We start from the raw sequence: 25809 nt of genomic DNA, 5'->3' as shown, positions 1-25809 counted from the left end.
CCCCCGGCACCACAGATCGCACTTCCACCTGGGATGTCACGTGGTCACCCCCCCCCCAGCCCAAAGATCTGCGGGTCCAGAATTGGACTCAGACACCTCAAGAGCCAAACCCTGACGGACGTCATCCACGGTCCCCCAAGGGACAGCAGGACTGGTCCTTGCCTCCCGAGATTTGGGCAACGATTTGGCCGTTTTTTTCCCCCCGTAGGACAAACCCAATAATGGTGACGCAACATCACGCAAAAGCTTCGTTGGCAGCGCGCAATCTTTACAAAGGGTCATCGCGTCCCCCCGCGTTTCGGACGGACCGACGGACAGAAATAACGGAGAGCAATAGTCCAACTGCATGGACGATATTCTTAGGTTTTTTCGGTAAAGTCACGTAGGTAAAAAAATGTAATTAATAAAAGTAAAATAAAAGTAAAATAAAATAACAATTAAAATCACGACGTTTCGGAGGCAACACAAGCTTCCGTCTTCAGGTGGAACCGTCACAGCACGACAGCTGTATCAAGTGAGAGCTTCAAATCTAGAATGCATGGACGACTTCGACCACGGTGGGACAGCGAGTTTGTAAGTCGGTCGCGATTGTGGACTCACCGCGTGGCCCAGCCGCCAGCAGCCACTCCTTCACGGCTGAGATGGAGTCGGTTTGCAGGATCTGACACAGCAGTTCCAGCACCTGTAGGAATAGAGCACACGCACACGCCGTTATATCACCAAACTAGCACCGCCTTTACCAGAACGTGACAGCAGATTTTGACACCGCTGTTCATCGAAAGTCACACACCGAGTTGACGTTTTTGAAAACCGGTCGATTACACCGTAATTCCAGGAATTACACCACAGTCATTGTACTGTTATACCTCGAATTATACTCCATTCATGTGATTGTGCTGTTCTATCCAGAATGACACCGTTATCAGAATTACCCCATCACCCCTCACAACCACCCATCAATTTTCTAGACAGCCGTGGTATATCACAGATCGTTTTGGAGATTTGTAATCGATGTAAAACTGCTTTTTGTGTTTAGTTTGTGTGTGTGTCCCCCCCCCCGCACCTCCGATTAGCACGATTTGTACACGAAGCCATCCAGATATACAAGCATAGACATAACTTCAACCGTGATGATGGGTACAAACTGAGTAATCATTGGAAAGATGTTATTATTTTTCGATTTAAAGCTTTCGTGACTGCAGGGATTCATCTTCTTGGTTCTTTCGGTAAAGTCACAGTGACTTTACCGAAAGAACCAAGAAGCTGAAGATGTTATTAACCATGTAAAAAAGATTTAACTACACATATGTGTACCGTCTTATTTGACAGGTACTATTCTACTTTACCGAGTGTTGACATCCCCAGCGTTTAACAGCGCTGCTATTTTGAATTTGGATTTGTCAGCTAAGACCGGCCACAACCCCGAGTTGAGGTGCACCAATTGTTCCCTTCTAGCCCCGCCCCCCCTCCACCGTTCCATTCATTGGCTACCACATTCAGATAAGCCCCTCCCCCTTCCCTCCCCCCTTAAACTCGTATTTAAGAGCTTGCCTCTTGGATTTCTCCTCACTTGATACAGTAAATCTGGCTGTGACGGTCCCACCTGATGACGGAGACTTGTGTTGCCTCCGAAACGTCGTGATTTTTTATTTTATTTCTATTATTATTTTCATTATTATTTATTGTTATTTTTACCTACGTGACTTTACCGAAAAAAACCTAAGAGTATGGGCTACGTACGGTCAGAAAAAAGTTCAACATACAGTGACTCCTCTACTTACGAACGAGTTAGGTTTCATTTTTTTAAATCCTTTATATTAAGTTCACTTGCTTGCTTGCGCGCTTACGACCGTGCAAATCTTTCAGTCGTTTTTTAACCCACTTCCCGTGATGCAATCGAGCTGACATTTTGCACACAGAATCGTTGTACGTGACAATTTATTTTCGTGAAAACATTTTTCCAAAATTTTACACTTTTAAGGAAAAAAATAATTTCATATTTTAAAATACCAATGTGATAAAAATGAAACTCTTACTCAAGAAAAACAGAAATTAATAATAAAATAAAACCGATGCCACGCATATAAAGGATTTATAGTGAAAAACTTTGTTTTTACGGGTTAATTTTTATTTGCGTTTAGTTTGTGTGTCCCCCGCCCGCACCTCCGATTGGCACGATTGGCTTCGTACGCTCAGAAAGCAGTTCAACATACAGTGACTCCTCTACTTACCAACGAGTTAGCTTACATTTTTTTTTAAGCACCCCCTGTACTTGAGAAAGTCTGGCAGTACAAAATAGATCTTCACGCGGTAAATCTACCGGCTTGTGCCCATTGGCCTCGGCGGATTTTCATTCACCGCATTTGGCGACGACGGCCGGCACGTTCGAGCTCGGCAAACACAGCGCCGCGTCGGTTGGACAAAGGCGCCGCGGGGATATTTACCGCCCGCGGGGTCAGACGGGTGGGCCTCTCTAACGAAGCGATTTACTGACCGGGCGGGGAGAGACGCTGGACATTGCGCGCCCGACCGCTCGGTCATTAAAACGTCGCCGCGCGTTCTCGAGGACCCCCCCCCGCGTGGGGACCCGAGTAAAACACGCAAACGTCGGCCCAAGACGTTGGTTGATGTTTTGGACTGACGTTGGCTCGACGTCGGCCCAACGTTTGCATGTTTATGTTTACTGGGGGGGGAGGGGGGGGGCCGCGAGGTGAGGATGAGAGTGAGCCGGGCGTAATCATCATCAGCCATGATCAATCCACTTCCTGGATTGAGGTCCTGGCGATGGTAACGATCCACCTAGCACCTGGTCGCGCCTGACGATGACGACGATGACGATGAATTAAAGTTGTTTATCTGGCTGGTATGTACTGTACGTATAGTGTATTGAACTTCTTTCGCACCGTACGTCGCCCACCGTGCCAATCGGAGGCGCGGTAGCAAGGACAAACAAACCAAAGCGCCGGTGGCGCGAGCGGTTGGACCTTCCGTCCTTTGTCCCGGGAATCTCCCACCCCCCCGCCCTCCACTTGTCAGAACCTCCGAGTCTCCGGTGCCGTTGACCCTCACCAGGAGCTCGTGGTCGGGGTCACCGTGGGCGGCGAGGTCGCGCGCCCCGTTGCGGGAGGAGAGGCGTCCCGGGGTGCGGGACGCGGCGCGGCTGGGTGGCGGGACAATGCGACCGGTGGCGAGGGAGTAGCGAGTCCCCGGTCTCAGGGCCGGACCCTCCGGCTGCTGTTGCCGAAACACAACGGGGGGGGGGGATGGGTGGGGAAGGTTGCAGAAACAAAAAGTTGTTAGCCTAATGTAGAGGGAGGCTTTTGGTGCCCGGCGCAAGCTGTCATTCTTGCGTTCCCCCTACCGCCCCACCGTGCCTCACCTTGACACACCACACACCCTGCCCCACCCTGTACCACCCTGCCACACCCTACCCCACCCCACCATACCCTGCCACACCCTACCCCACCCACACCACCACATCCAGCCACAAGCTGCCACAACCCTACCACACCCTGCCCCACCTCACCACAGCCTGCCCCACCCAACCACAGCCTGCCCCACTCTACCACACCCTGCCACCGGGCCATGCCCCGCTCCACCCTGGGCGCCTCCTGAGCCGCGTCGAGTTGGCTCGGGTACGGCCCTGGCACGGCTCGGTTGTGCCAGTGGAGAAGCCGTGTCAGGCAAGCGGGCTGTCTGTGCGCCGAGCGCGTTGCTCCCTCTCGCTGCAGAAAGTCGCACCTGCGGTTTCTTCTCCCGCCGCGCCAGGAAGCCAGCTCGCTCCGTGAGCTCCCGCAGTTCGTCTCTCCACGCGTCCGTGAGAGACACTGGACGGGGGGTGGGGGGGGAGAGCGACACCCGTTAATCGCCCCCGCCCATTGCTGATACGTCTTGCGACAAAGAGCTTCACAGCTCATCGGGTTTCAAAGCGGCCTGAACGGAGATCCTGATTGTGAACCCGGGCGATCTGAGCGCGGTCGTCCGTCGCCGGCTAACGCCCGTCGGGCCGAGGCGGTGGGCGAGCGAATTCTTTGGAAGGTGGCGACTCGTGTTTCGCTTGACACGTGAAGTTAATGACAAGGAACGTGAAGTCATGTAGGGAAAATGAGGCTGAGGTTTCCGGTGGCAGAGCGCGTGGCCGACCGACGCAGTCGTTGAACCTTCGCACTTTTATTTATTTTTCGCACGATGGGAGTGCGACGTAGTGGGAATTTCGATTTAAAGCTCTCGTGACTGCAGGGATTCATCTTCTTGGTTCTTTCGGTAAAGTCACGTAGAAGGGAAATAATAAAATAATAATAATAAAACATAATAAAATAATTCTCACGACGTTTCGGCCACAACGCAACAGACCTGGTTGTGGCCGAAACGTCGTGAGAATTATTTTATGATGTTTTATTTTTATTATTTTATTATTTCCCTTCTACGTGACTTTACCGAAAGAACCAAAAAGAGGTAGTGGGAATTGTTGGGAGTACGAGGCAGGCAGAGGCCAGAGAGCACGGGTTCACAAATCGTGTCGGTCTACCACGTGCTCAGCTAGTGGTGGCCTTGTGCTCTCTGTCAACACCATAATCACTACCACCACCACCGCTCCACCAACATCATCTATTTGTATTTGACCAGGTAAGGCCCACTGAGCTATACAGCTCTTTTTCAGAAGCGACCTGGCTATCACTAATGTTAGCTCAACGAAGTGGCTCATCGTCGCGTGGAAATGTATAGCAGGCAAATACTTGCACTACCACCTACTCCCACCATCTTCACCACGATCACCAGCAGCAGCAGCAGCACCATTGCCACCACCATCACCACCACCAGTACCACCATCAGCACCATCACCATCAGCGCCATCACCACCACCATAAGTACCATCAGCACCACAATCAGCACCATCACCACCACCATCAGCGCCATCACCACCACCATCAGCACCACCATCAGCACCATCACCACCATCAGCACCAGCATCACCACCACCAGCAGCAGCACCATCACCACCATCAGCACCACCACGTACCAGGCCCCACACGCGGCACGGACCCGCGTTCGCCACCGCCACCACCGCCGTGCTGCTGCTGCTGCAGGGACGAGGGGGTGGCCGGGAAGGGCAGGGCGAAGGGCAGGGGGCCGAGGCCGGCGGGTGACCCCGGGGACGACGCCGAGAGGCCGCAGCGCAGCAGCAGGGCGCGCAGGGGGCTCAGCGAGAGGCTGTAGCGAGCGCTCGACACGAAGCCTTCGTCGTTCACGGAGCAGATGGGCACGTCGTTGAGACCTGGCCCGCAGTAAGGGGCAAGGCGAGGTGGGGGGGGGGAAGAGGGAGAAGGATGGAGACGTCAAGCTGGAGTCGTCAAGCGATAGCCCTACTTCAAAGGGCAAAGACAACGATACCCCGTGTAGCCTTTAACAGACTGTTGGGGAAAGTGCTGTCAGCGAGCAGCACCTATGAAGGCCGCCTCGGCACACGAGGTGAGTGGCCAACGCCACGCCCGGCCGCCTTTGTCTCCCCAGTGGCGATATTTACACACCACTGCATCAGGTACTCATTTGAGGCTGAGTCAACCTATAGGAGGCGCAGGACCGGTTCAGATAGTCGCCACTGGTGTTGTTGGCCGTGAGTGGGAATCGAGCTCCGGTTGCCCGGTTTGTAACGCAGCGTAGCGCTAACCGCTGCGCCACCGCTCCTCGCAGACACACGCACACACAAACGAGCAAGTAGACGCACACCTAGCCATGCTCAACACACACACACACCACACACGTGCGGGCATTCCCCTGTCTCGCTGTGTAGACCGTCGGGGCAAGTGCTGCCAGCCAGTACCCACTACTAAGCTGGCACGGCGCACGTGGGGCTGGCGCCGGGTTCGTAGCGCAGCGCGCTACCCGCTGCGCCACCGCCGCTCCCCGACCCAGTGGTGGCATAACCCACCACCACCACCCCCACCACCACCACCCCCACCACCACCCCCACCTCGGATGTGCCGCACGCGTTGCGGGTGAGGGTTGTGCCGGGAGAAGAACGAGTGTTGGCTCAAGTTGCCGAACCGCGCCGAGCTCCGAGTGGCGGGACGCGGGCTCAGAGGAGCCGGCACAGCGGGGGGCGCAGACGCCGCCGCCTTGCGAGCCATCACCACTCCCTGCTGCTGCTGCTCCTGCTGCTGCTCCTGCTGCTGGTGCCGCCGCTGCTGCTGCTGCTGGGATCTGCTCTCCCGAGGAGGTCTGAAGGTGTCCGAACAAGGGCGAGGCAGTCCGCCTCTCTCGGTGCCCGCTCCCTTCCCCTCGGACTTAAAGAGCCTTGCACGCGCGCAAAGAGAGAGGGGGGGGGGAGAGACAGCTGAGTAGGGTACGGACTATGCCGACGAAGGCGCAGCCCTGCAATGGCCTCATCACGACACTGCTGTTGGAAGGGTCCTCCAAGCGACGGAGCTCACGAGAGCTGCCCACCCCAGCTGCTTTAGAACAGCAACTCGATCAGTAAACACGTGGGTCCAGTGTAAAGCAAATGTGGTGGTGGTAAAGCGCTGCAATTCCTTGCTGACGTCACTGCTTCAATCCAGTTCTGTTTATGTTGAAGTACCCTGGTGAGCCAAAACATCTTAAATCGGGTTTCATCAACAAAAACAACTCGGAATTGGCTTCAGCAGAGAGAGAGAGAGAGTAACATGACCCAATTCCTGCATGCTGGCCAGTCATCTTGCAACAACAATAAAAGCCCCATCATTGTGTCCCGAATTAGGGCATTGTGGGCTCCCTCTCGCCTCGGATCGCCGTCGACTACAAATTAAGAGCGCCCGTGACCGGCCAGAAGGAGCTTAAGAAATATACCCGTGGGAGCAACTCGCCGTGCGTAGAGTCGGTCCCCGGAGTGAAACAACAACAACAACCACAACAACCACACACACAAAACACGCAACTCGCCTCCTCGCACCCCACACACGGTACGGAGTGTGCCCACCCACCCACCCCTCCCACGCTCGCGCGCATGGGTTTCGCGCTGTGAGCGCACTCCGGTTACGCGCCACCGCCTCCGCACTCGATTCGCCGAGGTCGATCTTGATTTGGCCGAGGTCGATCGTGATTTGGCCGAGGTCAATCTTGATTTGGCCGAGGTCAATCTTGATTTGGCCGAGGTCAATATTGATTTGGCCGAGGTCAATCTTGATTTGGCCGAGGTCAATCTTGATTTCATCAAGGTCAATATTGATTTGACCGAGGTCAATATTGATTTGACCGAGGTCAATATTGATTTGACCGAGGTCAATATTGATTTGACCGAGGTCAATATTGATTTGACCGAGGTCAATCTTGATTTGACCGAGGTCAATTGCCCGCGGAACGTTGTTGGACCAACGCTGCTGGGGAGGGGATTGCCGGTTCCGACCACACAGCGAACAACGTTGGCCCAAGGGTTTCTTTGCAACCGTTAACCACGTAGTCTTTCACGACCAATGTTATCCATAATAGTAAGGTGGTTTTTTTTTTGGGGGGGGGGGTGGTGGAGGGGATTAGATCGCGTGGATGTCAATGCGTCGTTAAACGCGCCGCCACCCGACGCGGCCAATTAGTGAGATTTGTCAAACTGCTGCTGCTTCTCGGAGCCAAAGGGTTCAACCGCGACTGAAATTGAACTGGATTCCACCATCGGTTCCGTGACCTTTTGAGTCCATTCCGAAAATAATTAGCAAGGGAAAAATCCACCGTATTGTTCAATGACACTGCCTAAAAAATCTAACGTCAATAAACTTCGTTTTTTGTTTTGCTTTTAAGGCCAACACGTCATTGACGAGTGTGGTGAGGTTTTTTTTTGCCAAAATCGCCCGATGGTGCTGGATGTAATTACCAGCGAAACGTCACTGTACTCAGATTGTAAATGTTGTGGATTTACTCTCCAACACACCAGTGCGCTGAAGTAGTAACTAATTGGCACGTTCTGTTTACGTGACAAACCTTACTAATTGGCTGTGTCGGGTGGTGGCGGGTTTAACGACACATTTATATTTACACGATCTAACCCCAAAAAAATTACCTATATTATGAATGCACGTTTACACTGGAGGCCCAGCAAAACATGGAATGCTGCTGGGGCCAATGTTGGGGTAACAGTTCCAGCTAACGTTAACCCAACGTTGCAGGCAGTGCAATTGCACAGCCCCACGTACTGGTTAAGAGGCTCAGCGACCCCCCCACCCCAACCACGAAGAGGTATAGAATTGGACGTGGAGGTATAAGAGTGGCATAGTTCCAGTGTTTTTCAATTCCATTTATTTGGTATAACCCTGTGAGCCATTCGGCTCTTGAATCGGGTGCAACCGCAACAAACAAAAAACAAAACCATTAAACAAAAACATGAACAAGAAAACATCTTAAAGTGACTATGTGACTATTTGCAAACAGAAAATCCAGGAAAAGACAGCAAAATATTCCACAAAAAGCACCGTACACCAACGTTGTGTGCAAAAATCCCAGTGGGATGCAAGTCAAACAACAACAACAACTACAAGACAACTTAGATTAAGGCCATCAGTCTAACTCCGTACTACAACAAACAAACATGGCCAAACCAAAAAACTTTTCGAAATCACCAAAATTAAGCCATAAAAGCAATGTAACAATGTGTAACAGTGATCATAGCTGTCAATCCACACGGTTTACTCGTATTCTTGTACAGGGAAATTAGGTCCATACGGCGTACAGCCGTTTCAATACGGGATTCTTTTAGATTTTTGACTATTTGTTTGTGTTTCTCCCTTGTGATGGGACTTTGTAGGATGAACGTTGAGATGTATAAAGGGCACGGCGTGACCAATAAGGTCTGAATTGGTCTGTAATAAGCTAGGGGCACTGAGAAGGGGTTGACAGGCATGTAGTGGATGCATTCTATTCGTTGCACTGCGGCTACTAGTTGACATCTCGCTACCGAGGGCAGCCTCGGCACGATTGTACCCAGATACCAGATATCTATCTCTGCCGGAGGTCAGTCTAACACGGCTCGGGGCCTAGTGAGTCTTCTTTAACAGATCTCTGTGAGAGTGAATGAAAGTGATAACAACAGCAGATTGACATGTAATTCCAATGACTTTGACTTTGTCCCGAATGAAACAATCCCTGCTTGTTGAATGCCCAGGGCGGAGTGGAGGGGGTGAGCTGAACGAGCCACGCGCATTCCAAGCTATGGAACGCTTCGCCACTTGAAATCAGGGCAATCAAAGTCGGTAGATAGATTCAAGACTGATCTTGATTTTAAACTTTCGTCGTGATTTATTTTATTTTATACCTACGTGACTTTACCCAAAGAACCAAAGAGTAAAGATTCAAGTCTGCTTTGAAACCCCCATCTCTTGAAAGCGGTCTTCCCTATTTAGTTCGGTCGGTTGTCCCTGGGTTCTGTTTGTGTTTCCTGCTTTTCACGCGTTGCGCAGTTTGGGATCGTAGGATGGAATGCGCAATTATCCATTTGAATTATTGTTATTATCCCAGCTTCGCGTTTCTCGTTCTCCGTCAATCGCCGTTGCGGTGGTCGCATTCATTCACTCGCCGCTGTCAATGTGGCGGCTTTCTCTCTTTCGCTCGCCTGGCGCGGACAAATATTTATTGCACATCCATCGCCGGCGCCCCATTGGCAGAGACAAAGCGACCGGGCCAGGCGTTGACGCCTCTGATTCAACAACGCGAGACGGCAACCTCCCGCACCCCACCTCCCCCCTCCACCAAGCCATAGAGATTTGAAGCTGTCGTGACTGCAAGGATTCATACTCTTTGGGGTTTTTTCGGTGAAGTCACGTAGGTAAAAAATAAAATTAATGAAAATAACTAAATAAAATCACGACACTATGAGACCTCCTTTACCAGTGGCAAAATATAGTAGTAGGTTTTTACCCTTTAAACTGGTACAAAACTGACACCTTTATACAAGGCCTCATGTTTGCAATAACCGCAACACAAGCAGTCAAAATGCAAACAAAAAGAAACAACTCTGATAATGGTAATGACTTAAAGAACAGTGCATATCATTACCATTATCGGAGTTGTTTCTTTTTGTTAACATTTTGACTACTTGTGTTGCGGTTATTGCAAGCATGATGCCTTGTATAAAGGTGTCAGTTTTGTACCAGTTTAAAGGGTAAAAACCTACTACTAAAATCACGACGTTTCGGGCGCAACACAAGCGTCCGTCATCACGTGGGGACAACCACAGCGAGAGAACGATCGCTGGTGTTTTCATTTATTTTATTTTATTATTTACCTACGTGACTTTACCGAAAAAAACAAAAAGTATGAAGCCATAGAGAGCCCAGACCTCGCCAGCCCACACACCACCACGGTCCGTCCACGGTTCGCCCCGTGTTTGCCGATCTCTTCTGTTCGTAATGCAAGCGAAGTCGTCGGTGATTTGTTTGGCTTCAGCGCGTTCCTGTAACGCGCTCCACATACATTGGTCGCCCAGAACAAACTGTAACCGAGTATTACGACCCAATGCACGGATTCACAAATACGAAGAAGGATTCTAGATTTGAAGCTTTCGTGACTTGCAAGGATTCATACTTTTTAGGTTTTTCGGTTAAGTCACGTAGGTAAAAAAGAAAATAATTGAAAAAAATAATAGAAATAAAATAAGAAATTTTATTTCTATTATTTTTACGAAAAAGGAGACATCGCGGCCACGATTATACCACTACTCCGCTAACTCCTGACGCGGTTGTCTGTGCTTGGCCAACTGAACGTGAAGTTGTAGCCGTTGATCTGCAGCTGAACCAGCAGCCGCACCGAAAGTAAAAGAGCTGATGTTGATTCCTAGCTGCGGCTAACATCAATGGGCGAGTGATGATTTAGAGGGATTCAGTACCTCCCCTGATCACATCCGCACCTAAACGAGTACCTGGTGCGGTGTGTAAACGCGAGCAGTGGGGAGACATCTTCTGCTGCTGCTGCTGCTGTGCTCGGAACACCACCCCAGCGAACATTCAGCATGGCCCCAGCGTTGGATGACGTTTAGTCAACGTTAGCCCAACGTTGTACGTTTCTTGGGACAGCCTCGTGTACCGCGCCGGCCTTCATAGGTGCTCGATAACTGCACTTGCCCTGGCAATCTATGAAGGCTATACGGGGGATCTTACTTTGTATTTGTGTTCCGATGTCTCCATCAGCATCAAATGCATCAAATACACAAGACGTTAACATGACGATCATTTTAGATTGGTAATCATTGAATGCCGCTCATTTATGCAGGAAAGCCACCCCTGAGTCTGCCAAAAGGTTACACTTAGAATGTTTGCGCGGAATGTATGCAAAAAAACCATGTAATTAAACCAAAACTCGAAAGTGAGTCACGAAACAGGGGGAGACGCATGCTTGGAATTCGACTGAAAGACGGAGGGAGACCGCGCGGATTGGGGCAATGATGAGAAAAGTGAGTGGACTTCATTTCGCAGGAACCGGTCAAGAATGACAACGGCGGCAGACTGCCGATGTCGTTAAGGAGCATCAACCACCACGCGGGCAACATCACAGCGACTTTTGTCGAGCCATCGAACACAGAATGGCCACTGCGTCGCGCGCTTCTGCGGCCGTCTGGAACGCTCTTCCTTCCGACATTAGGAAACCACTTTATCTATCCACTTTAAAATCACGTAGATTGAAAACGCATTTCTTTAAGAGTGTTTTTTGTGTTTGTTTGTTTTGTCCTTCCCCCGCACCTCCGATTAGCATGGTTGGCTACGTACGGTGCGAAAGAAGTTCAACGTACGTACAGCCACAGTGGTGGTGAACTGAAAGCCACTGGAGCTATGCAAGTTTACATTTTGATTGAAAACTCATTTCTTTACAACTGCTCTTTGTCTTCAGCTTTTCGCCCTTGCCCTCACCTCTGATTATCACGATTGGCTACGTACGGTGCGAAAGAAGTTCAACGTACATGTATACATACAGCAAGCAAGGGATTGGAATGCGTACAGGGTTAATGTCCAACGAAGACATCAAATCATCTCGTGTGCTGGCGTTGAATCGTTCCGACAACGCGAGAAGTTGACGTCGGCCTGGGCAGAACCTTTCATCCAGCAGTGGATTGACCATGACTAACGGCGATGTTATTTCTTTTCTTTTTCTAAGCGGCCACTCGATACGCCCGTTCCCACGTCAACCCGGCCACGTTGCTATGACGGGACCAAGTACGCCCTTCACACCGCACACGCGCGCGCGCACGATTAGCATGCTCGTCGCGTGTTTGTGTTCTTTGCTAACCCCACGTTGTTGTTGACTACAGTTGCCCCGGGGCTGTCTGGGCAACCGAGGCTTGAGTTGGGGGTGGGTGGTGGGAGTCGGAGGGTGGAGATGAGTGGGGGTTGGGGGTTAAGGAAGAGGTGGGAGCCATGGGGAGGTGGATGTGAGTGAGGTCTGTTGAGGATCAGTGGCTCCAGACACGGCCTGTCGCCTTTTGTGTTCCTCTTTGAATGAATCGGAGGTGACGGCAAACCATGTCAGGGAATTGCATCGCCGCCATCACCGTTGTTGGCTATGAGCCACGGTCTATCTACTGCTGGATGAATGCCCCCCCCCCCGCCCCCCCAGTAACTTAGGTCTCCCTGGTTCCCAGCGCTAACCGCTGCACCACAGCTCCTCGCACGCACACAGACAAAGATCCCCGCGTATAGTCTTAACAGACTTTTGGGACAAGTACTGTGAGCGAACACCTATGCAGGCGGCACGGCACACGGGAGGGTGGACGGGTGGGTGACTGATGTGTTACCAACTGTAACAGGTATCCATTTGAGGCTGAGTCGACCTAGGGGAGGCCCAAGACCTGTTCATGAAATCGTCACTGGCATTTTCCGTGAGCGGGAATCGAACTCGTCCCGCCAGGTTCGTAGATTAGCGCGCTCGCCGCTACACCACCAAAAACAAAGATCCCCCGCATAGCCTCAACATACTTTAAGGGCAAGTTCTGTTAGCGAGCCCCCTATGAAGGCCGGCACGGCACGGCGCACAAAGGGTTAGGTGGCCAGCACCACGCTCGGCTGCCTTTGTCTCCCCAGTGTCGATGTTTACACACCTTCACCAGGTACTCATTTGAGGCTGAGTCGACCTAGGGGAGGCCCATGACCGGTTCACATAATCGTCACAGGTGTCGTCCGTGAGCGGGACATCGAACTCGGGTCTCCAGATTGGCAGCGCAGCGCGCTTACCGCCACGCCACCAAAGATAAAGATCCCCGGTGTAGCCTTTCAACAGCCCTGTTGGGGACAGGTTCTGTGAGTGAGCTGCACCTCCGCACTCCCCCCCCCACGTGGCCACGACCCAACGCCCGTGGAACCGCTTCTGTGTCTCACCCTGGGGACTCGACGTTCCCACGGGCAACCTGCCCCCCCCCCCGTGCCATCTCACGTTACCCGCACAAGCGATGCCGGCTATTCCAACCAGGGGCCTGGGGGTGGTGGTGGGGGGAGGGCACCGGGACACACGGGGGAAGCGTCGTTCAGAGTTGACAACCTCTCAGGGCCACGCTCCGTGGAGCGTTGGGCCGTGGCATCTCTGTTAAACCGGCAGAGGGGACATTCCACGTTGCTGTGACGAGGACAAGATTTGGTCGTAATCATTGAAACACAACGGCGGACGTTACTGACCTCGAATAATTGTCAAAGCCGTGTTAACGCTGCGGGGACATGGAGGGATAATGACTTTGTGCTCAAGTTGCTCATCGTGATGATAGTTGGGTGACTTCAGCCGCTGATGCTGCCGCTCATAATGATGAGTCCACGCACTGCGGGAGAAAAGTGTCCCCCAGTCTCAGAACTCTGTTTACACGCTTTCATTTAACTCACTCTGTCTGTTGTTGTTGTTGTTGTTATCGTTGTTGTTGTCGTTGTTGTATCCTCAAATCTTGTAATTCAATTTTAACCCACTTCCCAATGTGGTATCGACTGCAAACTTGGTATACTTATGTCACACTGATGACAATACTATAATTCTAGATTTGAAGCTTTCGTGACTGCAAGGGTTCATACTCTTAGGTTTTTTTCGTGACTTTACCGAAAAATCCTAAGAGTATGACAATACTATATTTTATCATAAAAAATAACAAAATAAACATTATTTTTTATATGTCATGTTTCGGCTTGGGTCTAATTGTCCACGCTCAACTGACGTTGGCTGTAATTGGCCACGGTCCCTTACGTTATGGCAAGCTTCGGGGCCACTTGCTGGAGTCGTGGAGTTCTTCCATTACTCGTACATTTCATAAAAGCGTGTTTTTAAAAAAGTTTTTTTTTTAATATTACGTATTTCTCAGGATAGTCCTGTCGCGTTGAGATGTTTGCTCGATGCTTTCAATGTGTGTCAGGCTCCATCGTGTAGGTGCTTTTGGTTATAACGCGTAAATATATAAATGTGTCGTTAAACCCGCCACCACCCGACACAACCAATTAGTAAGGTTTGCGTGTGTCAGGCTTCGTTTGAGCGGAAACCAGAGACTCCGAGTAAAGCCACTAACGCAGACGAGGGGGTAACACTCCGTATGCATGTACGTATGTTGAACTTCGTTTGCGCCGTGCTAATCGGGGCACGGACGTCTCGTTACCATTGGTCGTCGTCCCACAACTGCAATGACTGGCTAGCCCTGGTGATTACCCATCCAAGCACGAACCAGGCTCAAGCTTGCTTAGAGCCCCCAAGATATGATGAGATCGTGTGAATGTATGCTGCTACGGTTGCAGGCAAATGGTTATTAAAACGATGATGACCTGGGACTGGGTCGATACCGAATAGTTTTTTTAAACTCTTATCACCACCAACTGAGTTTAGGTCTTCTCTTCACACGAGTCGCCGACCTCTGGGTGCCAGGCCGATGCCCGTCTGGGTGACCTGCCCTGCCCTCCTCCACCACCACCCCGCTCACCACGTGTCCCACCCATCACAACCTCCTCTTCCTCGTCACAACTACAACACATCCACGCCACGTGCTATTCCGAACCCTGAAATCGCTTGCCCTCCCCTCCTACACCCTGCAAAACGTGTCCCATATTCAGGCCACCTTGCACCCCAGTGGGCATGAGAGTTTCAAAACATCTCTTGTGATCCGCTAATCCACGTGCAAAGGCTTCAGTGATATAAAAAAAGATATATGTTGCGGCTCGCTAAACTTCTAATCATAGCTCTCTCCGGTGGACTTTAGTATTGCGCCGCGAATTATTTGGCACGACGTACCGACGTTTCGCTCCGCGTACCTGCAGCTTCTTCGCAAAGCCGAATTAATTTCCTGAAAGAAAAAAAACCCAACGTCCCCACGCCCCACCACCCACAAGAAGCTGCCCAGCGTCGTCCATAGGGCCCAATTAACACGCGGCCGCGACCCGAAATCGACGTGCGGCACTAATACAACGCAAAGAAGAAAGCCCGCGGCGTAGCGGCAGATTGAAATTCGAACGGTGTCCTGGAAGGAGTTATGTATATTTTAAAAAAAATCCGTAACAAAAACCCGGGATAGAATTAAAGAACGAGCGCAGAGTGACGGGAATGAGAAACCGTGTCCCGTAGACCGTGGCAGAGTTTACAATTCCGCAGGAATTCACACGTCCGCTGCAAGTTGTCTTAGCGCGCGTCCTTAAGTAACGTTTTCCACGGCAACGGAGCCGTTAAGGGCCCTCCGCTGCTAATGAGCCGCCCACCCTTCGGCTTGCGCCCCCACTAAACTTTTTTTGCGGGAGCGAGAGGTATTTCGCCGTGAGGACGCGCAGGCTGCGGCTTGCACAGGATGAGGAGGTCTGTGTGCGGTCGGTTTTTTCTTCTGCTCTCAGCAAAGATGGGTCACGGCTTCTCGCTCGCTCTCTCTCTCTCTGCGGCGTACTCCGAGCACCGAGCGCGCCCACAGAGTCAATAAACCTTCGTGGAAGTCAGCGCAGCCGGCGGTGACTTTCATGGGCACGAGCCACGTTGTTTGTTTTTTTTGGTGTTCAAACGAGAGCCCTGCCCCCCCCTCGGTCTACCTACTCACAGCGTGTCCTCAAAATACCGGGCAGAGTTCAGCGGTGGCCGAATAGAGGCATCCCACTGGGATTTTTGCACACAGCGTTGGTGTACGGTGTTTTGTCTGCAATATTTTGCTGTCTTTTCTTGAATTTTCTGTTTGCACTCAGTTACATAGTCACTTTAAGATGTTTTTTGTTCGTGTTTTTGTTTTTTGTTTGTTGCGGTTGCACCCGATTCAAGAGCCGAATGGCTCACAGGGCTACACCTAATAAATTAACTTGAACTTGAGGCATCGGACCTTGCAGAAAATGGGTTCCAGAATCCGAATTTTCATTTAATCTGGAGGAATCCGATGAGCTATAAAGCTATTTTTTCCACAGATGTCCAGTATCCACAGATGTCCAGCCATCTAACCTTCTCCGGCCTGTTTTCGTCCGCCCGTGTCCGACGTTTCGCTCCACGCTCTAGGAGCCTCCCGCAAGAACCGAATTGGTTTTCGCCGCACGTCGGGTAATCGTGGCGAACGACGCGAGACACGATCCGAAAACTCGACGAAGAGAACGGGACAGCACACAGGAGGGGCAAAAGATTGTCCACATTGGGAGGGGGGTGGAACTTGTACTCGCCCACCCACCAGGCGACTACACCACCGAGTTCCCATCCTCCTGCGCTACATGAATCATCAGTAAAGGCTGTGATGCCTCCTGCACGCGTTTAGCCGCGCCTGACGCAGGCACGGTAGCAACAGCAGTCGCAGAAGCAGTAGCAGCAGCTGCAATGTCAGCATCATCATTAAAAGTAGCAGCAGCAGTAGCAGAAGCAGCCGCAACAGTAGCAGCAGTTGCAATGGCAGCATCATCATTAACAGTAGCAGAAGCAGTTGCAATGGGAGCATAATCATTAACAGTAACAGCAACAACAGCAACAGTAGCAGCAGCAACAGCAGCGGCACAACCGCAGCAGCAAACACAGCGGTGGCAGCAACGTCATCACGCGCAGCTACTAAAGCAGCAGCAGCAGCCGCAGCAGTCGCATTGATGGGAACAAACAGCAGCTGATGCAATTCAGATTTGAAGCTTTCGTGACTGCAGGAATCCATAATAAAATTACGTTTTAGTGTATTGCTTCATACTCGTTGGTTCTTTCGGTAAAGTCGCGTAGGTAGAACCTACCTACGATCTAGAACCTACCTACGATCTACCTACGTGACTTTACCGAAAGAACCAAAGAGTGTGAGGCAATACACTAAAACTTAATTTTATTTTACCAGGTAGAGGCCCACTGAGCTGTATAGCTATTTTTTTTGTCAGAAACGACTTGCGCACGAACGAAGTGGCTTATCGTGTGGAAATTTATAGCAGCCAAATACTCTAAACGCACGATTCTAAATAAGGAGGTGGAAAAAACGGAGGACCCGAAGAAAAATCCAGGCGACCACGGGGAGAGAGACACGCAAACTACAAATATACAGCAGGTGTCAGGATCGAACCCACGACCTCCTGCACACCAGGCGAGGTAGCTAACATTTCCTAGCCACAGTGATGATGATGAGAGACACGCAAACTCCAAATATACAGCAGCAGGCGTCAGGGTCGGAATCGAACCCACGACCTCCTGCACACCAGGCGAGGTAGCTAACATTTCCTAGCCACAGTGATGATGATGAGAGACACGCAAACTCCAAATATACAGCAGCAGGCGTCAGGGTCGGGATCGAACCCACGACCTCCTGCACACCTACGTGGCATCTCGCTGCCACGGTGAATCATTCATACCACCTGTAGATTTGTTGTAACCAGGCGAGGAATCGAGAGACCAGGATGAGTCTCAATTGCAGGAGCCACGTGGGGGTCACCAAAAAAATGCCAAAAGCAACCAACCAAACAAACAAAGTGTGGCAATGAAGCGAATAGAATTCAGCGCAATAAAACACACGCGGTGCCACAATATAACACATTACGTAAAGGCAAAATCAATGTCAACATTGATTAGAATAATAAACGAACGGCGTGAACGGCGACAGAGGCAGCGTCGGTGATAGCGACAGTAGCGAGTATCAACAGCACAACGATTGCATAATCATTCGCATCGATAGGCACAAGCAGCATCATCAATCAGCAGCATCATCAGCAGCATCATCAGCAGCATCATCAGCAGCATCATCAGCAGCATCATCAGCAGCATCAGCAGCAGCATCATCAGCAGCATCATCAGCAGCATCATCAGCAGCATCATCAGCAGCATCATCAGCAGCATCATCATCATCATCAGCAGCAGCATCATCAGCAGCATCATCAGCAATACTCACTCGGTTTTCATGAGCGCGGCTGCAACGTCTGCAGACATCACTGTGGCCCTGAGAGGTTGAGAGCTGCGGGGAACATTGAGATCTATGTCAGCCGCGGTGAAATCCATTCGTTCTCGTAGAGATCTGGAAGCTCAAGCGATGTGCATTCGCTGTAATTGAAATGTGTCAGGCATGGTGAAACACATTCCTTGCGGAGGGAGCTGGTAGGAACGTTCGGTTGCTCGCTCAATGGGCAGGGTCAACGGCGGCGTGGTGTATTCCGCAAATATGCCCGACTGTGAGGGCGGGCACAAGCCGGCGTGAGTAGGTTAAACGTTGAGTTTTATAAGGGCACCACGGGGTGACCAGCCCCTCCCCACCCAGCCCCACCCCTCCCACCCCCCACCCAGCCACTGCCATCTTCTGAGATCACGCGTCCGCGCAAGTGCACACCTACAACACCTGGCAAGCCGCGGTGCAGGTCACCACATCTGAGCATCAACCAGGCTCCAGTTTTACTTCTATGCTGGCACGACTGTGCTCCCCCTGCTTTCACCAACCCGCACTGCCCAGCGAGGGGAAGTATGGTCACATAACCCCCACAACCTTTCAGTGGCGTGGGGGCGAATCCTCATCCAGAAAAATTATTCTGGACCCGGCACTCCACATCTGAGAACCGAAGCCGCGTGTCCCCATCAATGTGCCCTGCAGTGCCTCCTTACTTTTCTACCCACACCAGAGGTCGCAAACGGGTTTTGATTCCTTACCCGTACCCGTACCCGGCCGCACCAGGGTCGCAAACGGGTACCCGTACCCGTACCTGACCGGGTACGGGTAGCCGGGTATCGTGTAGGGTACGGGTATCGGGTACCCGGTTGCGACCTCTGACCCACACCAAAGGGTCTAGGCGAGAAAGAGCCCCTGTTGAGGGTACGTCTACTTGGTATGCACCCTGCCACGATGGAAGTGCCCACGCTTTACCCCACCGCACGCGACCTGTTGATCGTCGACTGGCTGCGGTGAACCGATGTGTACTGTTGGGTGGCCAGAGGCGGTGTGGAGCGGGGTGGGGGGGGGTCTATTAATAAAGCCCGACGTTCCGTTCGTCCGTCAACTAAATTATAAGAGCCTTTCACAAGGACTGAGTCAAAGAGTAGTTTTTTTTTAAATGGACCCCCGCTCCAGATGTGGATGTAAAAAGTTGATCCAACAGGACTCTATAGTAGTATCTACTGACTCTATAGTAGTATCTACTGACTCTATAGTAGTATATATGACTCTATAGTAGTATCTACTGACTCTATAGTAGTATCTACTGACTCTATAGTAGTATCTACTGACTCCATAGTAGTAGCTACTGACTCTATAGTAGTATCTACTGACTCTATAGTAGTATCTACTGACTCTACAGTATTATCTACTGACTCTATAGTAGTATCTACTGACTCTACAGTATTATCTACTGACTCTATAGTAATATCTACTGACTCTATAGTAGTATCTACTGACTCTATAGTAGTATCTACTGACTCTATAGTAGTATATATGACTCTTTAGTACTATCTACTGACTCTGTAGTAGTGTCTACTGACTCTATAGTAGTATCTACTGACTCTATAGTAGTATATACTGACTCTATAGTAGTATATATGACTCTTTAGTACTATCTACTGACTCTTTAGTAATATCTACTGACTCTGTAGTAGTATCTACTGACTTTTTAGTACTATCTACTGACTCCATAGTAGTAGCTACTGACTCTATAGTAGTATCTGACTCTATAGTAGTATCTACTGACTCTTTATTAGTATCTACTGACTCTATAGTAGTATCTACTGACTCTATATTAGTATCTACTGACTGTACAGTAGTATCTACTGACTCTACAGTAGTATCTACTGACTCTTCAGTAGTATCTACTGACTCTACAGTAGTATCTACTGACTCTATAGTAGTATCTACTGACTCTACAGTAGTATATACTGACTCTATAGTAGTATCTACTGACTCTTCAATCGTATCTACTGACTCTACAGTAGTATCTAGCAGAGGTGTGGACTCGAGTCATGTGACTTGGACTCGAGTCAGACTCGAGTCATGAATTTGATGACTTGCGACTCGACTTGGACTTGCATAACAATGACTTTGTCCCACCTATGAGATGTGGACTCGAGTCATGTGACTTGGACTCGAGTCAGACTCGAGTCATGAATTTGATGACTTGCGACTCGACTTGGACTTGCATAACAATGACTTTGTCCCACCTATGAGATGTGGACTCGAGTCATGTGACTTGGACTCGAGTCAGACTCGAGTCATGAATTTGATGACTTGCGACTCGACTTGGACTTGCATAACAATGACTTTGTCCCACCTCTGGTATCTACTGACTCTACAGTAGTTTCTGACTCTACAGTAGTATCTACTGACTCTATAGTAGTATCTACTGACTCTACAGTAGTATCTACTGACTCTATAGTAGTATCTACTGACTCTACAGTAGTATCTACTGACTCTTCAGTAGTATCTACTGACTCTACAGTAGTATCTACTGACTCTATAGTAGTATCTACTGACTCTTCAATCGTATCTACTGACTCTACAGTAGTATCTACTGACTCTACAGGAGTATCTACTGACTCTATAGTGGTAACTTCTGACTCTATAGTAGTATCTACTGACTCTACAGTAATATCTACTGACTCTACAGTAGTATCTACTGACTCTACAGTAATATCTACTGACTCTACAGTAGTATCTACTGACTCTACACTAGCATCTAGTGACTCTACAGTAGTATCTACTGACTCTTCAGTAGTATCTACTGACTCTACAGTAGTATCTACTGACTCTACAGTAGTATCTGACTCTACAGTAGTATCTACTGACTCTATAGTAGTATCTACTGACTCTATAATGGTAACTACTGACTCTATAGTAGTATCTACTGACTCTGCAGTAGTGTCTACTGACTCTATAGTGGTAACTACTGACTCTATAGTAGTATCTACTGACTCTACAGTAGTATCTACTGACTCTTCAGTAGTATCTACTGACTCTATAGTAGTATCTACTGACTCTACAGTAGTATCTACTGACTCTACAGTAGTATCTACTGACTCTACAGTAGTATCTACTGACTCTATAGTAGTATCTACTGACTCTTCAATCGTATCTACTGACTCTACAGTAGTATCTACTGACTCTACAGTAGTATCTGACTCTACAGTAGTATCTACTGACTCTATAGTAGTATCTACTGACTCTATAGTAGTATCTACTGACTCTATAGTGGTAACTACTGACTCTATAGTAGTATCTACTGACTCTGCAGTAGTATCTACTGACTTTATAGTGGTAACTACTGACTATATAGTAGTATCTACTGACTCTATAGTAATATTTATTGACTCTACAGTAATATCTACTGACTCTACAGTAGTATCTACTGACTCTACAGTAGTATCTACTGACTCTACACTAGTATCTACTGACTCTTGTATATATGCCTGCACACATTGGAGGGGTGAGGTTGGCAGACGAGGAGCGGAGCGCTGAGAAGCCCCGCGCACGAGCTACAATAAGGCGGCCTGGTTTAAGAAATTCGCCCAGTTGCGTTTTAACTACCGCGCAGGGGCTAGAGATGGAATTGAAAACGACAACCCTTTGGCTCGCAAAAAGGCCATTGTGCTGTGACCATTCCACCACGTGCACGTGACGCGTGCACACACGCGCGTCACGTATTGTGCACGCGAAGTGCGTGCATCACGGTGGACAACAGCGAGTCACCAAATGTCTGCGAAGACAAATGTTGGTAGACGGAAGTGGGCTGTGCGTCGGCCGTGCGCGTTGTTTGGGTTTCGGCGATCCGCCTCCGTTGTTTTGCATCCTCGCACACGCAAGCACACACAAGCACAATGGCGATGGTCGCCCTTCGTGTCGTACGAGTGCCATCAATAGGGGGAGGGGGGGTTACCACCTGTCCTGGGTTTACCCGGGTAGTCTGGGAAGTGTCATCCCCTTTGTTCTGTAAATCGGTCCGGGGGTTTGATCCGTGTCAAAGTTGGCAACGCTCGCTGTTGGCAACTCAGAGATAAAGACAAAGATCCCCCCGTGTAGCCTTAACAGACTGTTGGGGCAAGCGCTGTTAGCCGAGCACCTATGAAGGCCGGCAAGGCACACGAGGGGGTGGGTGGCCAACACCACGACCGGCCGCCTTTGTACCCCGAGTGGTGAAGTTTACACACCGCACCCAGGTACTCATTTGAGGCTGAGCCGACCTAGGGGAAGACCAGGACCGGTTCAGATAATAATCGTCACTGATGTTGGCCGTGAACGTGAATCGAACACGGGTCGCCGGGTTCGTAGCGCAGCGCGCTAACCGCTACACTACCCACACAAATGCACAAACACGCTTACACGCGCGCACATACCCAGTAAATATCCCAACGTTGAGCCAACGTTAAAATGCCAACGTTGCCCCAAGGTTCCACGTTTACTGGGTAATGCCCCCATGCATAACACGGTCATTCAAGCGCATGCCTAGGCGCACCCCCTGATTAGCTTTAGATCTCTTACGAGACCTGGCGCATTCCGTGAGATTTGGTTGTAGGTAAATTGTGGTGGCCTGTCAATGGTCATCAAATATGGAATGACAGGTGAGGAATGGGCTTTTTAATCTCTGTACGGGAACTCTTCTACTTACGAACAATCTACTTACGAACTTTCAGAGACACGAACAAACCTGATACGTATGTCCAACCGCCTATTTGGACCGAGAGTCGTAATTTTAACCGCCGCGCAATAGATGGCGGTGGTGGCATCTACATCTACAGAACATGAAGAACCAGGTGGCATCTACATCTACAGAACGTGAAGAACCAGGTGGCATCTACATCTACAGAGCGTGAAGAACCAGTGGCATCTACATCCGCAGAGCGTGAAGAACCAGTGGCATCTACATCTGCAGAACATGAAGAACCAGGTGGCATCTACATCTGCAGAACGTGAAGAACCAGTGGACATCTACATCTACAGAAGATTATACAACTTTAAAGCCATTCCCCGTGTTTAGTGTCCACGCCGTACACCGTGTTTGCAATCGACAGGAGTAAAGTTGGACTTACGAACAAATCGACTTATGAACAGACCTGTGGAACCTAACTCGTTCGTAAGTAGAGGAGTCCCTGTAAACAACATTGAATCTCTCGCCGCGTAACTACCCTTCCAAATCCAAGTTTCCCAGGAGATGCAATCCTGTAGAGAATGGCACGAAACAATGTACATCGCGTGCAGCATTCGCCTTCTTCCGAAGATCATCGGCACGGCGTTGCCTGTCACACCAACAGCCACACAAATCCACGCGCGGCGCAATACACACAAGGCCACACGGACAACCCCCAACGAAAGTCAATCGAGGGTTGTTTGGGGCGCGTGTTGTTGGCAAGCGCCTATTGAGACCATTAAACTGAGGTCAAACGTGCGCGCATTTATGCATCCACTACACACCTACAAAACACACAGTGCTGTGTACAGGGCAAAGATCACCCGTCTAGCTTTGACAAATTTTGAGGGCAAGGGCTGTTAGCGAGTAACACCTATGAAGGCCGGCACGGCACATGAAGGGGGTTGGGTGGCCAGCACCACGCCCGGCCGCTTTTGTCTCCCGAGTGGCGATGTTTACTCATCGCATTAAGTACTAATTTGAGGCTGAGTCGACCTAGGAGAGGCCACTGATGGTGACTGTGAGCGGGAAATGAACTCGGGTCGTAGCGCAGCGTGCTATCCACTGCACCACCGCTCCCCATTACACACACGCAACCACACACAGCACACAACACATAAGCACACAACGCACATGCATACACAGAACGTAGACCTATATACTATACACATAGGCTACACGCACCAACACACACGCACAACACATACATAAACAGGGAATATACACACAACACGTACCCACGGCTCAAACACAAAACCCACTGCGCAAACACAAAACACATACATTATACAATTCATACAACGCACATATGCATACAAATATACATGTTCATTCGTGCATACACAATACATACATTCACAAGACACACAGCACAAACAAAGACACACACACAAATACACACACACAAAGATACACACACAGGCTACTACATACACATAAATACGTCCGCATACCCATAGTGATTAAGGAGGTAAGTTGTTTGGCCAAAATGGGTACGAGGGGGTTTGTTGGTAGTGCTCACAACCCGCTTAACGATACACATTTAGACTGGTGGGCCAAGTGCGGTTAGCGAGTGCCTATTAAGTTATTATGGCTATAAAACAGCGCACATTGAGGGCGGTGTAGCCAGCACAACGCCCGACCGCCTTTGTCTCCCCCAGTGCTGGTGTTCGCCGTCTCGTTTGTCAATCACAGCGCCCTAGTTTAAGGCTGAGTCTGGCTCACTGAGAACCCAGGACCCGCGTCAGATATCAGCCGCCACCACCGCCGCAATTGGCCGTAGCCGGGAATCGAACCTCGGTTTGCCGGGTTCGCAGACGCAGGACGCGAAAACCACCGCGTCTCCTCCGCTCCCGTTACCGATTGGAGGCGGAGGGGGGCCAAGTATCAAGAAAGGGGGGGGGGGGGAGGGTGAGCATGAATGCTCCTACCCAAGAAATTTGGATGGGGGGGGGGCTCCGAAAACCCGCGCCCCCCCCCCCCGTAAAAAAACCCACGTGCGTGTAACTCACCTGTAAAGGAGAGATGTCGCGACGGGGAGAAGCGTCACGAGCGGCCACAGGCGCCGCTCACCTTGGCCTCTACCGGTTCGATCCGTGTCACGACTCCCCCCACCCTCCAAACCTCTCATTCTGCAGCCGCATTTAAGAGGGGGGCGAGGGGGCGGCGCGTTTGTGTGTGCGCGCCTAGGTCACCACGGGAACCCGTGCCCCATACAGCAGCGGTAGCAGCACACAAAGACAAAGGTACCCGTGTAGCCTCTACCAGACCGGTGGGCAGCCGGCACCACATCGGTGCTGAAGTTACCGACGCCGCACCGGGTACTCGTTTTAAGGCTGAGTCTACCTAGGACCGGTTCAGATAATCGTCACTAGTGTTGGCCGTGAGCGAGAATCGAGCTGGAGTCGCCCGATTCGTAGCGCAGCGCGCTAACCACTGCGCCACCGCTCCCCACCACTTTTAACTGCAGCGCACACGACGAGTCTCGTGCAGACACGGGGAGACAAGAGGGCACCACACTCGTTCATTTGTCATACATCGTACCGGAAAGTTACTAGCGTTATTATTACCGTGCTGGTGATGTAATACTTACTAAATAATGAACGATTTAAGAAGAATCATGTTTTATTATTTTTATTGATTGAAGAATGATGATGATGATGATGGCCATGACAATAAACTCATGATCGCGATGATGGTTGAACATTTTTTGATTGTGATTATTTTCATCATCGTTTGAGATACTTTGAAGGTATTCATTCATCCAGCAATGGAAATACACTCACTGGTGATTGGGATGATGATGATCAAGGTAGTGTTGGGAAGTTTTTTATCCAGCAGT

At 50.2% G+C, this 25809-nt stretch overlaps 1 protein-coding gene across 1 annotated transcript in view; it reads right to left on the bottom strand.

Annotated features, from left to right (window-relative positions):
- LOC144946465 (protein TBATA-like) overlaps positions 1 to 25126 on the bottom strand; it is a 28688-nt gene extending 3562 nt beyond the window's left edge. Inside the window, exons 1-7 of the mRNA XM_078875357.1 lie at positions 24980 to 25126; positions 18266 to 18328; positions 5972 to 6294; positions 5021 to 5275; positions 3742 to 3827; positions 3070 to 3234; positions 601 to 682 (exon numbers count right to left, since the gene is read on the bottom strand). Coding sequence (XP_078731483.1) covers positions 601 to 682; positions 3070 to 3234; positions 3742 to 3827; positions 5021 to 5275; positions 5972 to 6294; positions 18266 to 18328; positions 24980 to 25098 — 1093 coding nt within the window. The 5' untranslated portion in view covers positions 25099 to 25126. The remainder of the gene's footprint in view (positions 1 to 600; positions 683 to 3069; positions 3235 to 3741; positions 3828 to 5020; positions 5276 to 5971; positions 6295 to 18265; positions 18329 to 24979) is intronic.
- Between the last annotated feature and the right edge of the window lie 683 nt (positions 25127 to 25809).

Source organism: Lampetra fluviatilis, chromosome 41 (genome assembly GCF_964198595.1).
Source record: "Lampetra fluviatilis chromosome 41, kcLamFluv1.1, whole genome shotgun sequence".
Lineage (NCBI taxonomy): Eukaryota > Metazoa > Chordata > Hyperoartia > Petromyzontiformes > Petromyzontidae > Lampetra > Lampetra fluviatilis.
This window is presented reverse-complemented; position numbering and strand designations above follow the sequence as displayed.